This window comes from Montipora capricornis, chromosome 3, assembly GCF_036669925.1.
Source record: "Montipora capricornis isolate CH-2021 chromosome 3, ASM3666992v2, whole genome shotgun sequence".
NCBI lineage: Eukaryota > Metazoa > Cnidaria > Anthozoa > Scleractinia > Acroporidae > Montipora > Montipora capricornis.
Window position 1 is genome coordinate 72,080,820 of NC_090885.1, and position 15,287 is coordinate 72,096,106.

Consider the following 15,287-nt stretch of genomic DNA (forward strand, 5'->3'; position numbering starts at 1 on the left):
ATGGCTAGCAATCCCCACAACCCAGCCACACAGAGACATCCAGGCACCTGTCACACTGTGATAACAGTGGAAAAATGGGAGTAGAGGGAGGGAGGGAAGCAGAAAAACTAAGAAACCACTAACGCTAAGAAAAATTTGAATTTAACCACATTTAAGGACGTTCGCGCCCAAAACGTTCCCACGTGCAGATTTTTTTAAAACTTGCCACGCAGAAAGGTAATGATCTACTTTTGCCAAAAAGGCAAAAAAAATGGAGGGTCACCGTGCTCGTTTTCGAGATCATGAGGTGCATTTTTACAAGATTGCGTTACTTTAAGATGATCTTAGCTTACAACTGTCAGCAATAAAAAAGCTACATGAGTGAAATTTAGATCAGGTAAACCTACTCAGTTCAACATAACTAATATAACTAAATTAACCTTTGCAGCTGATGTCTTTTTCTGAGGTGAAATAGACCTTGAAAAACAATACATATTAGTCTAAGAAAGAAAACTTCGGTCGCACGAGAGCATAAAAGGCCAAATATTTGTAACTTCTCACGTACAGATTTTTTTCGTTTTTTGTTAAAATGGACAAAATCAAGAAAGGAAGTGATCTACAGAAAGAAAAATGGGGGTCACCGAGCATTCAAGAGAGTAAAATCGCTGCGAAGTTCTCAAAGCGATTGTCTATTCGCACTGTCACGCCATTGCGTGACATTTCCGAGAAGACCTGGGTCCACAGCTATCCCATGATGCCACATACTTTCATGTTCCATTCTTGTGGAAAATTTTTGCGCCTTTAGCATCGTGTTTACCTGCGTGGTCTACGATGCATGACGTGTGTGTGACATGTGCGAAAAGATGCGCAGTAGCAATGGGCGCGAACGTCCTTAACAGCCTCTACATCCACTCAAAAACTATGTCCTCTTTAATTTTAACAAATTCTTTGCTCAAAATTAATTAGTTTCTGCATGGAAAACCCTCAAAGTGCTAAGTCTATGTATCATAAGTTCCTAAGGGAGAATACCTCAGACTCCCCAATAAGGTTCTCATTTTCTCCTTACATCAAGTTATTACTTTACTTCCTATCATTTTCTCCTTCTTTACAAACTATTCACAGTCACTGACTCTCTGGGAACAGCCTTGGTATCAAGCATGTAAAGTATAACCTTTACATGCTTCCTAAAAGCTCACCACAATACAGTACCTTTAAATATTTTATAAACTCCTTTCCCAGCTCCTGATCCTGTTTGACAGCAAATGTATATGAAGGATTACAGTTCCTTCCATGTGCCGCAACTGATCCTTGGAGACAGTCTGGACTTCTGAGCTAATGAATATGGAACAAATTAAGTTCAATTACGTTTATTATGATAAAGAATACAAATAATTAAGACTATAAACATGGTGTAGAATAGATGACTCCAGCATTGAATAAAAAGAGAATTTTGAGAAAGGTGTGGTTAAAAGAGTTGAGACTCCACTCTGTACATGTATTACTAAATGAAGAATCTCCCTTCGAGTGTCAGGGTCTTGGTACCACATAATTAAGGCTCTTCAAAGAAATTTTGCGTGAGGCAGGTCACTGGTCTCTTAAAAAAATTAAAGGTGGTAAATCCCCTACCTTGCATCCTTATCCTCACTATGGCAAGTTTCATCCAGTTTGTTAAAAAATGAAGTTACACCCTCCAAAACAACCTGTTTGTGACCCTACAAACACAAAACAAGATTTTCTGATTAGCCCACAACAAATGCTTCTAAAGGACAAATTAATATACCTGTAGCAAAAACAGGGAATTAACCCATTCACTTCTAAACTGGCCTAAACTGGCCATAGTATTTTACTCTGTCTAATGCCAGACGATTTTACTTGTCAATGGAGAACCCCCAGGAGTCAATGGGTTAATATTACAGCGCTTACAGTTGTCGCCCCTAAAAGCGTTAGTTCCCCACTCCCAGGGCACAAAAGATAGTCAAATGCCCGGGGTTTGCCCAGGGAAGGGGGGGGGGGGGAATTTTGAAGTTTCGATTTGATCGGCGCACAACTTCAACAGTAATCAATCCTCCACGAGCAAGAAAATAAATACCATGCTATTCTCGAGTATTTGTGTGGTAGATGGCCCACTGTTTCTTCGCCGTTTAGCACTTTTATAGCAAATTTGTCGAACAAATAGTCTTGTGTCAACTACCGACCAACAAAATAATAAAGACCCTGTTACACTGGGCAATGTTTCGTGCAACTTATCGCTTTCTGTAAACTCTTAAAACATCACGCTGCTTCCGGTGTCCAGTTTTCCATTTTTGCGTCCGATCTAATGCCTGGTTACTAAGTTTCGAATGTTCCATTCACGTTCTTGTTGTAATGCAAAAATATATGGAAAAACTGTGTTGAATAAAGAAATTCCTGTCAACAAATACCATAAAAAGATCAATCTTATACTGTATATCAAAGTTGGGTAGAAACAATGTTAATTATGTTAGTGGTACTATGATCAAATTTTTACCCCTTGATTTTTTGAGTGTATCACATAGAATTCCATGAAAGAACAAAAACGCCATTTACCGTTTGCAAATACCTGCATTAGTTCCGGACATATTTAAGTTTGAAAAATGTGTAAAATATGCAAATGAGATGACTGATGATGTCATACACTCAATGCAATATTATATTTACTATATAAATAGAGCTTCCTTGGCCAATGTGCAGCACAGACCATTGAACCTTGGTAGTCCTAATAGTTCTACAGGAAACACACCTATGACTATAAAAAATTCTGTTCCCATGGCAACTCACTCTTTTCCAGTCCCCACCCACTTGATTTCAATATGTTAGTGATTTTCAGCTTGAAAAATGTTAAACAAGGCCACAAACTCAAGCTAACATATTTATATGCTTGCTGGATCATGCAGTGAAGTGCTGTTAGCAAATATCAAATGGAATGCCACAGGTGGCCAGAAAAGCTTTTAATATGGGGGAGGTCTGGAACCCAGTATGATGCCATGGTAACACAACTGTTAAGCTCCTACTAGTAGAATCTTACTGCAAAAAATCAAAAATTTCTGATACAAATTGGCTGAGATACTCTTTTCATCATATTTGAACAAAATTTGGTTGAGTGTATGACATCATCACTTGGCTAATTTGAATATTTTAAACACTCGAATATCTCTGGAACGAAAAGAGATATTTGAAAAAAGTTAAAACAGCATTTTTCTTCTCACACAGACTACTTGTCTATGTTCAATATGGCTTAGATAGGAAAGATGCGATTTTCGTCAGAGTACCCCTATAAAGTGCTAAAATTGTGGTAAGACTAAGTATTTTTCGTTTCAAATGTTAACAGTGAGTTTTAATGTGTTGATGAACAGTGGATGATGAAGAAAACTTCTCAAATCGACTTTGGATTTCTTTTGATTTCTTTCAAAAAAACTTTTTTTCCAAAAATTGAGTTGCTAAATTCAAGGTCTGCTTATCTGCGGGTTTTTACGGTACACATTCTTATGTGGCTTATTCGGTTTTTGACATTAACTGAGAGGAAGTTTGTTCATTCCATTCATGATGACAGAATAAAATAATGGACTAAATTACCAGAAAAGGAATTACATGGAATACACGTTTAAGGCATTTATTTGAGAATTTTATTGCCAACTTTGTGTAGAAAATGCTGATAAGGATATTATTAATTGTATTGATACATAAATACCGCAATAAAAATCAACGGACATAACTTACACCTCAAACTTATTTTAAAATTCACTTAAGCCCCATTTTTGCACTTGCTGAATTGCCAAAATTAATATATATGTTAACAAGGATGGCATCCTGAAGTCATACAGTCAATGCCCTACAGTTCCGCCAATTGTTCTTTAGGTCACCCTCTGCAATAACTATTCTGTTTTCAGAAGTCTTTTAAAAAATCCATTCCAGTTATTCCATTTACCATTAACAGAATAATAGGATATAGACAGAATAGACCCAAAACAAACATTCTCTAAGCTAAATCAATTTGTGAAAAATATGAACCACTTAAATACCTTTGTCGACAGTAGCAGCAACTGATACACAAGAGGGGGGAGCTCTTGAAAATCAAGATCTTTCATTGCCTGTAAATAATACATGTAACCATGGTAAAGCTGTTGACATGTGCACGGTCTCTGATGTGTAACTGATAATCTACTCTTACTGGCAATGTATATCTATTAATTAATTAATAAAAAATGTAAATTAGACAATGGAATCTCTAATACTGTGGATTAAAGCCAACCTTATTATCCTTTTCCATAACAAATTGAAGTTCACCAGAAGTCATGGGTCCATCTCTTGAAAAACAGAGCACAGTGCTGGGTATACTCATAAGAATGCATTAATTTACACTTCTTTCATGCTCCTTAATTTTGGTAACCATTTTAGTAACTTTGTTGGTTCCAAGAGACTATTTGATTCTATGTTAATGATATTAGACAATGTCTCAGTTTTTCATCGTTGGTTAATTGACTCGTATCAAACATTGTTAAATCACTCATTCAGCAGACCGAAATAATCAAAGCTGAGTTGAACTTCCTTACCATAGATTTGTCATATAATTTGTATTACTACTCATCATACAAGCAATGGCAGAGCATTGGTGAACTCCCATATAAAAGGACAGGAGTGCTTGTCGTAAAGTTTGAAAAGAACCCCTAAGAGTGTACCAAGATCCAGTCTTGTGGGCCGTGGCACAAATTTTTTCAACTCTTAAGAAGTACCAAAGTTAATGGTTTGTAGGGTTGGGAACAAAATTAAAAAATAGCTCGCTGGTCAAATGTCTCCTGTCATAATTGTACAGCTCAATACCCTAAGAGGAACCAAAAACCATTTTTTAAAATCCCTAAAAGGTACAATGGGCACCCCCTCCTTTTTATATTGGAGTCTCCCCCCCCCCCCCCCCACCCCCGTCCTGGGATTGGATGGCACAGTAGGGAAGCATTGGATGGCAGTGGTGAGAGCACTCACATCTCACCAATGTGGCCCCAGACTTGGCATCACAGGTGAGTTTGAGGTTGTTTGGTTCTCATACTCTTCTTGGATAGGTTTTCCTCCCGGGTACCCGGTTTTACTCCCTCCAAAAAAACAACCTATTATTTGACTTAAGTTGCTTGATTTGATTTGATTTCTGTACAGTGTCACCAATGCGCTCCTCAACATTAAAAGTGACAATCTGGAGACCCACGTTCAATTCCTGGCTGAACTACATTTTCACTTTTTTTCCTTCATTGTTTTTTTTATTACTCTAAAAATATAATTATTCTTAATGTGCTGATTTTTCAGTTGGGGTGGTGGATGCCCTTCATGCCCATTGTTGCAAATGAATTATTTTTGGGGTAAATACTTTAGAAAATTCAAATTACAGAAGTACTGTAAGAGATCAGATCATTTTATTTCAACTTCAATTTTTAAATTCTAAGAGGGAATATCGCTAAGGCTTGAGCAAAATTGGAAAATGGTCATGCATACAAAACCTTCCTTCTTATTTTGTGTGTAGTTAGTCCTTGGGATGAAACTACTCACAGTGGCATTTGTTTGATTTCTAGAATCAGGATGGGGATGGGGATGGAAGTTTAGGCCTCAAAAAGCATTTTTGGCAACATTTTGCTCCTTAAAAATTGGAGTTTTGTTAGCAAATTATTTCAAGGAGCAGATCAACATGCAGTTAAAAATCTACTATATATCATCCTTCCTCTCAAACTAATGGTATCAGTTTTTCACCTGCCCCCCCCCCCCCCCCCCCCCCCCCCCCCCCCTGGGGACCCCTAAGCCTTATAATTTACAAGGGTGTGTGAGACCTTTTTTTTTTGAAAAAGCTGAAAATAAATTATGTTCTAACAAACTTTTCTCTTCCTGGTATTCAAATTTTGATGAAAATCAATAGTGGATGTGAATATTTCACACTTTGTGAAATATGATTTAGGCAAAGTTAAAACCAAGCCAATGCAGGGGTTTCTCCTGTGCTATCTGGGTGGACTCGCAGGGAGGTTTGCAGGGGCATGCCATGTGCTTTGGCTTGAGTCCCCTGTTGCTTACTCACTTGCTTGCCTATAAGTAATCTCTTTCAAAAACACATTTTCATTTTGGACTGCATACTCTTTACAACCTCTCTCGTCAGTTTTGAAAACAGCAAAAATCTTAATATGGTAATTAAATGGTCAAGCTAAGAGTACGTAAATTTGTTTATTCGACTACCATTTCACAGTCAAACTAAGCAGCTCACGTGCTGGACATCCATTTCACACAAAAAGGCCTATAAATTTGATTGTTGGAAATTATGCCAGAATCTCTGTCAATACGGAATTGCAAACATTTCGGCCTTCTTTGTTTTTTAGCAAGTTTTACAAAAAAATTTTTTAAGTGAGGGCCAGAGAGGCATGCATTAGGACGGAAAACATTTACCTTACATGTATGTTTCTTTTTTACACTGTAAAGTGCTTAGAACAGCAATGTATAAGCCCTACATAAATTCCATTATTTCGTACTATTATTATTATTATTATTATTATTATTATATTATTGTTATTGTTATATAGTATTATTATTATTATTATTATTATATTAGATTACCTGAAAGCCAACCGCTGAAAAATTAGTATTTTGTCTCTTGCTCTATTTCTCTCAGCTTTACAGTGTTCTTCACTGAAATTTTCTCTCCTTCTCCTTTTTTGGCTATCTCAAGGCTTTCTTACCTTAAATTTCTCAAATTTCGTCACCTCTTCACTGGTGCTCTTTTCTGCTCTTTAAGCTTAATTTATCCCATTTTTTTCACTAACATGATTCCCGCCAGAAAAACGCACAAATGCAACGCTGCCATGCAATTTCCCACCAAGGAAAATTGCCTAAACAATTCTGTCCATAGAGGATGTCCTGCTTCCCCACCTCCACTCTGACAGTCTGTACACGCGGTAGAAGGGCGGACATGACATCAAACCAAAATTTCTCACATGGATAGATTTCCCAAAAAATCTTACCATAGTGTCTGCTGGTAAACTTTGCGTGCCTGGCTCTGCTACTACATGTACATTAATTTTCTCGACAATCTTACATGTATTCTCAAATATTCACACAGAAATTTTGTTATAACACCTAAATACATGGTTTAAATACAATTTCAAGGATTAACATCACTGACGATGATGAGTAAGAAATAGATATGTTTAATAAACATTTCTACAAAGAAGGACCTTGAACAGGAATATGCCCCAAAAAGTGGGTATCTGAACATTTTTTGTTACCTAGTATCTCTAAGCACAATGCTTCATTGCCTACTCCACTTCCTATGACATGAACATCAACGTGAATTTGACTTGAATGTGAAAATGTTTGACTCAATGACTGTATGGTTGGCTGGATGAAAGCCTCAAACCAAGACCTGCAAATAACCATGATATTCGTGTTGTTGTCGCCGGTTGGTACCACTTCCTGGTTGGCTCAGTTGGTTGAGCATCAGACTACCATGCAGGAGGTTGTGAGCTCGACTCCAGCCAGACCAACACTCAGGAACTTTAAACGAGTGCATGAGGAGAAAGTGCTGCCTTGTAATTACAGTAAATCCCTAATGGTTAGACTTTCAAGTCTTCTCAGACAAGGACTATAAACCATAGGACAAGACCGACAACCCTGTTCATAAACGCGTGGGAAACTAAAGATCCCACACACAATCATAAGAGCATGTACAGAGCTCCCAGTGCTGTGGTCAAGCCTGAAGATGTCCCCAATTAACACCATAAGGCGTGGATCGCCTAGGGATGTAAATAAGGATTATGATTGATTGATTGAAGGGTAATCCGCAGTTTTGATCAAAACAAATCTCAGTCCCATTTATAAGGACATTACATTCTCATTCAACTTTTCCCCCACCATTTATGTTCCATAACTTTGCAAAAACAAAGAACAATGATATAAGATGTTGTTTGCACTGTGGCACTAATAAGCTTTATCATCAGAAGAGTTGTTTGCATGAAATTACTGACTGTTAATTTAAACAACAAGTTGACAAGGTTTTGAGAAATTAACAATTCTACAGCCAACATTAGTTTAGGATTAGTACTGTATATGTACCTTGAAATGCTTCAGAATAAGAAGAAATCCTGTCACTGCAATCCTTCGTGCCATCAACTTGTCTATGACAGTGCAGCAAATTTTCATAAAGGACACTCAATGAGAAGCAGAACATGAGTCATCAGTCAAGAATAATAATAATTACGGTATTACAATTATTATTGATAGGCTTGGGGCACAAGGGGACCACATTTTAGGCCAATTGCAAAATTTTAGCCGATTCTGAGCAAAATCGAAAAAAAAGCCAAAAATTCAACATGAGCTCCTTAATATGCCCCAAGCATAAAGAAAATTCTTACAATGACAATGCTTACAGCAGGTCTTAAAATTAACCTAGAAGTTTAGTAATTATAAAGGCAGAGTTACCTGGAGAACATCGCTTTTCGCAAGCACAAGGATTAATGAATCCCGCAGTGTCAAGCTGATCTTCAACAGAGGCTGAAAAAACAAGATACAATAAATTACCGTACGTATTTTAACACCAAGAAGTCACGTAAAAAAGCTTTGGGATGTAAATGCTAATTAAAATGAAGTTCCAGGAAATCTATTGATTGACAACAAGACTTTCATTTCCTTTAGGTGGCTGTGGGTCAAAACTTGATCATTATCTATGCAAATGACAAAAACTGTACAGTACTATTTTACACTTTCTTGCTTCATTGCACATGGTGTCTGAGTCTATTTAATGAAATAATGCAGAAAATTAAATGTGCCATCTCAAAACTATGTCAAAATTAATGTAAGTTGGTTATATAAATGACATTACTGGAATGTCAGTAAATTATCAAGTACATATTTATTAATCCAATAATTTTTCTCGCCCTTTTTAGGTCTTTTAACGCAAAATTATAAAGATTGTGCATGATATCCCCCATGAATGTTTTGCTGATACAAGACACAACCGTTAGTTGGAATATTAGACACCTGTTGAAACAAGTCCAGGAACTTGTTTTCTTGACAACACAGTAGTACTGAGTACCTGGATTGCTTTTAGAAAACCTTCAGCTGACTTTGGTTGTAAAAAGGAGAGATAGTCCCAGGCCTCTTTGACCTGCAAAAATATTAATTATTGACTGACCTCAATCATAAACCAGAAAAATCACAAGTGGTGTAATACGTAAACAGCAAAGTATTCACCGAAAGGTTCTATGCATAACAATTATGTTTTCTTGACACCTCAAACAACAAAGAATTTTGCCTGAAAGTATTCTTGGTCTCAGGGAATAGCGTACCGGACAGCCAAACTGTAAAACATCGTAATTAGTTATAATTATTAACTTGAAAATGTTCTTTTCAAGCCTAACATAATAATTATTATGCTTTTAGTTTGGTATTCTAGCTTTGTTAATTTTCTACCCATGACCCATCTTTGCACTTGTCTGACTATTGGGTGTCTGCACTTGTAGACGGAAATAACGACTGATATGGACATTTAAGAATTAATTAGTACTCTGTTCATTGTCGCTTCTTACCCTTGGCAATGTCTCTAACAACACATGTGGAGCTGCAGAAACAGTACTGGCCAGAAGTTCTTTAAAGAACAAAAGACAAAATCTCAAATATGAAATGAAACACTTCATAAATTTGGTATAATCAAAGGAGAAAATTTATATCTTTTACAGAACAAAAGAGCCCCCTGAATCCAGAGAGATCTATCCAATACATACAATGTATAATGATTATGCGCACTCTAAGGGTGTTAGACAAGTACTGTGTGAATGTGTCATCACGTTATTCACTGTTTTCCCATGAAGGGTCACCTATAGCCTTCCCCTTCCCACTTTCTGCAAAAAAACATCACTCACCAATGTTAATCGTTTGCAATGTTGTTGCCTCAAACTGGTAGCTTTGCCCTGTTACTACTAACACATAGCAATGAAAAAACACTGCTTTTGAATAAATGAAAATAAGCTGATCCTAATACATTCCTCACCAATAAAAATGATTGACAGGTGTTGTTGCCTTAGTGATAACTCTGTTTAAAATTTGATGAAAAATTCTGATCGGACCAACTCATGAGCCTAGAATAGACAAAGGACATTACAGTAAATCTTGCTGGTCAATGATCTCAGGATGAATGTGATATACATGTAGCATAAAAGTCCCTGTTATTAAAATTAAGAATTGTTCTCTGCCAAGCGGCCCACGCAGCCGGAGCTCATCCCGGATTCCGTAGCATGAAGCGAATAACAGTATCCTTTCTCCCCCCTGGATGGGATGCTAGTCCATCGCAGGATTACCCCAGAAGTAAGTGTTTCTGGTACCCATTATACACCTGGGTGGAGAGAGACATTGAGGAGTAAAGCTTCTTGTCCAAGGAAACAACACAATGACAGCACTAGGCTTCGAACCAGTGACCCTGAGATGGGGAGTGTGGGGCGCTAACCTCCAGGCCACCATGTCTCCCTCTAATTATAATACCTAAAATATGATCAACCTTTAAACCAGAGGTTGAATTTTGCTCAACTTGCATGCTCAGAACAAAAATTCAATCATAGTTAAAATCTCTAATGAATGTAGGAAAATAATAAATAAAAAGTTAACTGTTTTAAGAACCTTTTAATCAGGAAAGACATCAGGAAAAATAATAATAATTTAATCAGGAAGATGTCAGCCTCATTATAACAATATTATTAAATCCAGGCCAGAAACACAGACCTCTTTAATATGGTGTACCTTAAAAGTATCAAGAAGTAATAAGGATCCCAGTTTGTATGAGTGCTGGGTTGGAGTTGGATTCCATAAGGATGTTGTTTCTACAGTGGGTAAACAAAAAATGACAAGTAAGTAAAAGTTATTTTTAATGGAAATATTTACAAATTTACATGCAATGGTACATGTAGATTCATGACTTTTAAAACTTGTTATTTCATGAATCAGAGAAGGTGTCCCTTGAATTTTTCTCATGACAGGCAGTTCAATTATATCACAGATGTTTTCACAGCCTTCTGACTGCCTTGTAGGTTTGAAACAAAAAGAGAGGATTTACAGCCCTAATCCCTAGCTGTCATCATCCAGATAAAAGAGGCAGGTTTAAAACACAGGTCACATTCCACAGGTCAAGACTAGGGGTCTCTGCTCTAGTGGTGAACGACTGAGCCAAACATTCTCTTGGACCTGAAACAACATTTTTGTTAAGTGATTAGGGCTAGGAGACACTTTTGGTGCTTTTTTTTGCAAGTGCGTGTTGTCCTAAGTAGCGTGTGTATGTATATATGGAAAGAACTCAAGTGAGGCCATCGCTACTGTGTCCATGTGATGGATGAAGAACCTTCGCTGATCCACAGCATCAGGAACTTCTTATGCAACAGCCAAGGACAGGGAAAAATCTCTGACCCGGGTGGGAATCGAACCCACGACTCCGGATTAGATCACCGTTGCTCTACCGACTGAGCTACAAGGCCAGATGGGGGCAGGCCGTGGGAGTTTTGAGGACAAATCCGCTCGGCCCAAGCCAAGTACTAAGTGCAAGTGCGTGTTGTCCTAAGTAGCGTGTGTATGTATATATGGAAAGAAACTCAAGTGAGGCCATTGCCACTGTGTGCATGTGATGGATGAAGAACCTTCGCTGATCCACAGCATCAGGAACTTCTCATGAAACACCCAAGGACAGAGAAAAATCTCTGACCCGGGTGGGAATCGAACCCACGACCTCCGGATTAGATCACCGTTGCTCTACCGACTGAGCTACAAGGCCAGACGGGAGCAGGCCGTGGGAGTTTTGAGGACAAATCGGCTCGGTGATCTAATCTGGAGGTCGTGCGTTCGATTCCCACCCCGGTCAGAGATTTTTTCTGTCCTTGGGTGTTGCATAAGAAGTTCCTGATGCTGTGGATCAGCGAAGGTTCTTCATCCATCACATGCACACAGTAGCGATGGCCTCACTTGAGTTCTTTCCATGTTTTTTTTTTTGTCTGTAACACAGTGACATGTACCCTCACCTGTGGAAAGTGACCTTTGTTTTAGACGCCCAGCTAAAAGTGATACATTATGGGCACATATTTTGCTTGCCAACAATAATATTGCCTTGCGATTAAGAAGAAAAAAAAAATGCATGTTACATGTGTATAGCAGTGTGTAGTGTGCATTGTGGCCCAAGTAAAGGGCAATAATGACCATAATGATCATAATGACAATAACAGTATTACATTTGGCTCCAGCCATTGATGGCAACCCTGACCTGTTTGATATGCACATTAAGGTCTGGAAAAGTAAGCTTCTACATAACACATACCAGAGGATTTGGGACCAAAGGCATCCATAAGGGTAAAGCCCAACTGTACCAATCCTTGTGTCACATGATCCCAACCAAATAAGCTATCGCCAAAGATATAAAACAAATTAATACTTCATTGAATTAACTTATGCAAGGACCTAGAAAAAAAAATGAGGTTGAGTGGGTAAGGAAATGCAACGAGCAAAAAAAATCAGGCAAAAACTGCAGTAATTCAATTTAATGGCAATGTTATAGTTAAAATTTTTGCTTGGTTAAACATTTTTCAAACTACATGTAGTTTGTTTAATTTTACTTTCCTTTGTCTTATAGACATTATCATGATCTGAAACAAAGGAAAGTAAAAAACAAACTAGTTTGAGAAATGTTTAAGCAGGGAAACATTTTAACTACAACAGCAACAAGGAGAGGTTGTCAGTTGAACCTGTCAGTGGCAATTCCACATGTAAATGAACATGTGCCAGGATACCATGTGCTCTTGGAACTGATGTGTATAAATGTGTTAAACTGTATTTAACATTTTTTGCATCCTCCTGTTCAGTTTTTTTCAGTGACTGTTTTGTATCCCTTGGGCAAAAATTAATGGTACAGATGTTTTGTCGTTGATAATAACAGATAGACAGTAATTTTTACCTGTTCCTAACTGTTTCAAGCACTTGTTCCTGAACTGAGCAGCATGCTGGTATATTTTCTAGGAAGTACAACCAGGATGACATACAAAATATCTTAGTTGCATGTACACATACACCAGAATGCTGGTAATCACTGCTTTACAACATGCCACCTATTTGCACCTGTATTCACCCAATTTTTTGTACTGGCCCATAGAATATAAACAAGCTAAGAAGAGGGAGGCATGCTAAGTAAAATATGTTGAGAGTCCATAAACCCCTTTATCCCAAGAGAATCAACCTGATGATGATGATGACGATGTATTGAATTGGAAACTATTACTTTACAATACTTCCTTGTAATAGTACAACAATGGACATCAGCATGCAACAGTACTCAGGAGTCTGCTATTAACAGGACAATAAATTTTTAGCAATTGTCATTGCCCCTATGAGTCTCTTATGGCTTAGCGTTTTTTTCTCAAGCATCCCAGGTCACCATTAAAACCTAGAAAAAGGGTGGTATTCTATCTAATGGATAGCCAGTGACAGTGGAAGCTCTTGAGTACTCCAAGCACTCTTCTCCCATTCAAGCAATTATAGTGCAAAGCAGTTGATCAACTGAATAATGATGCAATACAGTCATTTGTGAAATTAATGTTGGAATGAAAGTAATAGGGTTACAGCTGACTGTACCTCGCACCCATTTGGACTGCTTTCTTCTTTCTTCATCTTTGAAACTTCGTAGCACAGCTGACTTCATATATTCAAATATCTAGTAGTCATTAAAACAGGTCTCTATTTTAGCAGAAATAAATCAAAAAAATTCTAATAAAAGACTTAATAACAAACACGGTAAGGGTAGAAATACAGCTGAGTTCAATGTGGTAACTTACTGTTTCCTCAAATCTGTGTATCTGTGCAATAGAGAGAGCTAGGGCAATGTTGAAAGGTGTTAATATTGAACTTGGTGTACTTTGGTGAGCCTAAAAAATCGATTGAAGAAGAGCAATGTTACCATCAAAGGTGAAATTGAAATTACTGTAACAACAAGTAAGAAGAGGGTTTTGTAACATATTGTAATAATAAAATATTACAATAATTATGTTACAACATCCTCTACTTATCATAATAAGAAATTCCTGGAATTAGCATGTAGATGTTACATTTTTACGCATGCTGTTACACAAGTCCATAAGAATTAGCACATTGAGCATATTACATGTGAATAAACTTCACAACCTAATAGAATAACAGTGACCTTGATTCATACATGTATCTTGACTCATCTTTCATCTCTTTTAAGTACTGGTCAGCATTGCTATTAAAAGGTGGAAAAAGCCCCTTCAACCAATTGACTCCTACAAGTAGGAGTGAGACTCACATGTAATATATTTAAATCTGTCTAAAGCCACACAATTTTGCTCATCAATGGAGGGTGGCCCAGGAGTCAATGGGTTAACAGCTGCATCAAGCTGTATGTACATGTAAGGTGGGTGCCCGGGATGTTCAGGGGCCTCCACTGTAATCAGCCAGTGCCTAGACAGTACAACGCTCCCATGGCTAGCAATCCCCACAACCCAGCCACACAGAGACATCCAGGCACCTGTCACACTGTGATAACAGTGGAAAAATGGGAGTAGAGGGAGGGAGGGAAGCAGAAAAACTAAGAAACCACTAACGCTAAGAAAAATTTGAATTTAACCACATTTAAGGACGTTCGCGCCCAAAACGTTCCCACGTGCAGATTTTTTAAAACTTGCCACGCAGAAAGGTAATGATCTACTTTTGCCAAAAAGGCAAAAAAAATGGAGGGTCACCGTGCTCGTTTTCGAGATCATGAGGTGCATTTTTACAAGATTGCGTTACTTTAAGATGATCTTAGCTTACAACTGTCAGCAATAAAAAAGCTACATGAGTGAAATTTAGATCAGGTAAACCTACTCAGTTCACATAACTAATATAACTAAATTAACCTTTGCAGCTGATGTCTTTTTCTGAGGTGAAATAGACCTTGAAAAACGATACATATTAGTCTAAGAAAGAAAACTTCGGTCGCACGAGAGCATAAAAAGCCAAATATTTGTAACTTCTCACGTACAGATTTTTTTTTTTTTTGTTAAAATGGACAAAATCAAGAAAGGAAGTGATCTACAGAAAGAAAAATGGGGGTCACCGAGCATTCAAGAGAGTAAAATCGCTGCGAAGTTCTCAAAGCGATTGTCTATTCGCACTGTCACGCCATTGCGTGACATTTCCGAGAAGACCTGGGTCCACAGCTATCCCATGATGCCACATACTTTCATATTCCATTCTTGTGGAAAATGTTTGCGCCTTTAGCATCGTGTTTACCTGCGTGGTCTACGACGCAT

At 37.7% G+C, this 15,287-nt stretch overlaps 1 protein-coding gene, 1 long non-coding RNA gene and 1 other non-coding gene across 3 annotated transcripts in view; all 3 read right to left on the reverse strand.

The window, feature by feature from the left end:
• LOC138043965 (Fanconi anemia group I protein-like) overlaps positions 1-15,287 on the reverse strand; it is a 69,627-nt gene that overhangs the window by 34,311 nt on the left and 20,029 nt on the right. Inside the window, exons 13-17 of the mRNA XM_068890501.1 lie at positions 13,812-13,901; positions 13,612-13,690; positions 12,938-12,995; positions 12,305-12,387; positions 10,747-10,826 (exon numbers count right to left, since the gene is read on the reverse strand). Of these exons, the coding sequence (XP_068746602.1) occupies positions 10,747-10,826; positions 12,305-12,387; positions 12,938-12,995; positions 13,612-13,690; positions 13,812-13,901 (390 nt within the window). The remainder of the gene's footprint in view (positions 1-10,746; positions 10,827-12,304; positions 12,388-12,937; positions 12,996-13,611; positions 13,691-13,811; positions 13,902-15,287) is intronic.
• On the reverse strand, positions 1,245-4,078 carry LOC138043966 (uncharacterized). Its single transcript, XR_011131374.1, has 3 exons — positions 4,017-4,078; positions 1,606-1,691; positions 1,245-1,311 (listed from the first exon to the last, which is right to left on the reverse strand). It is a non-coding gene; the product is annotated as an uncharacterized lncRNA (long non-coding RNA).
• On the reverse strand, positions 11,695-11,767 carry Trnar-ucu (transfer RNA arginine (anticodon UCU)). The gene has a single exon. It is a non-coding gene; the product is annotated as a tRNA-Arg (tRNA).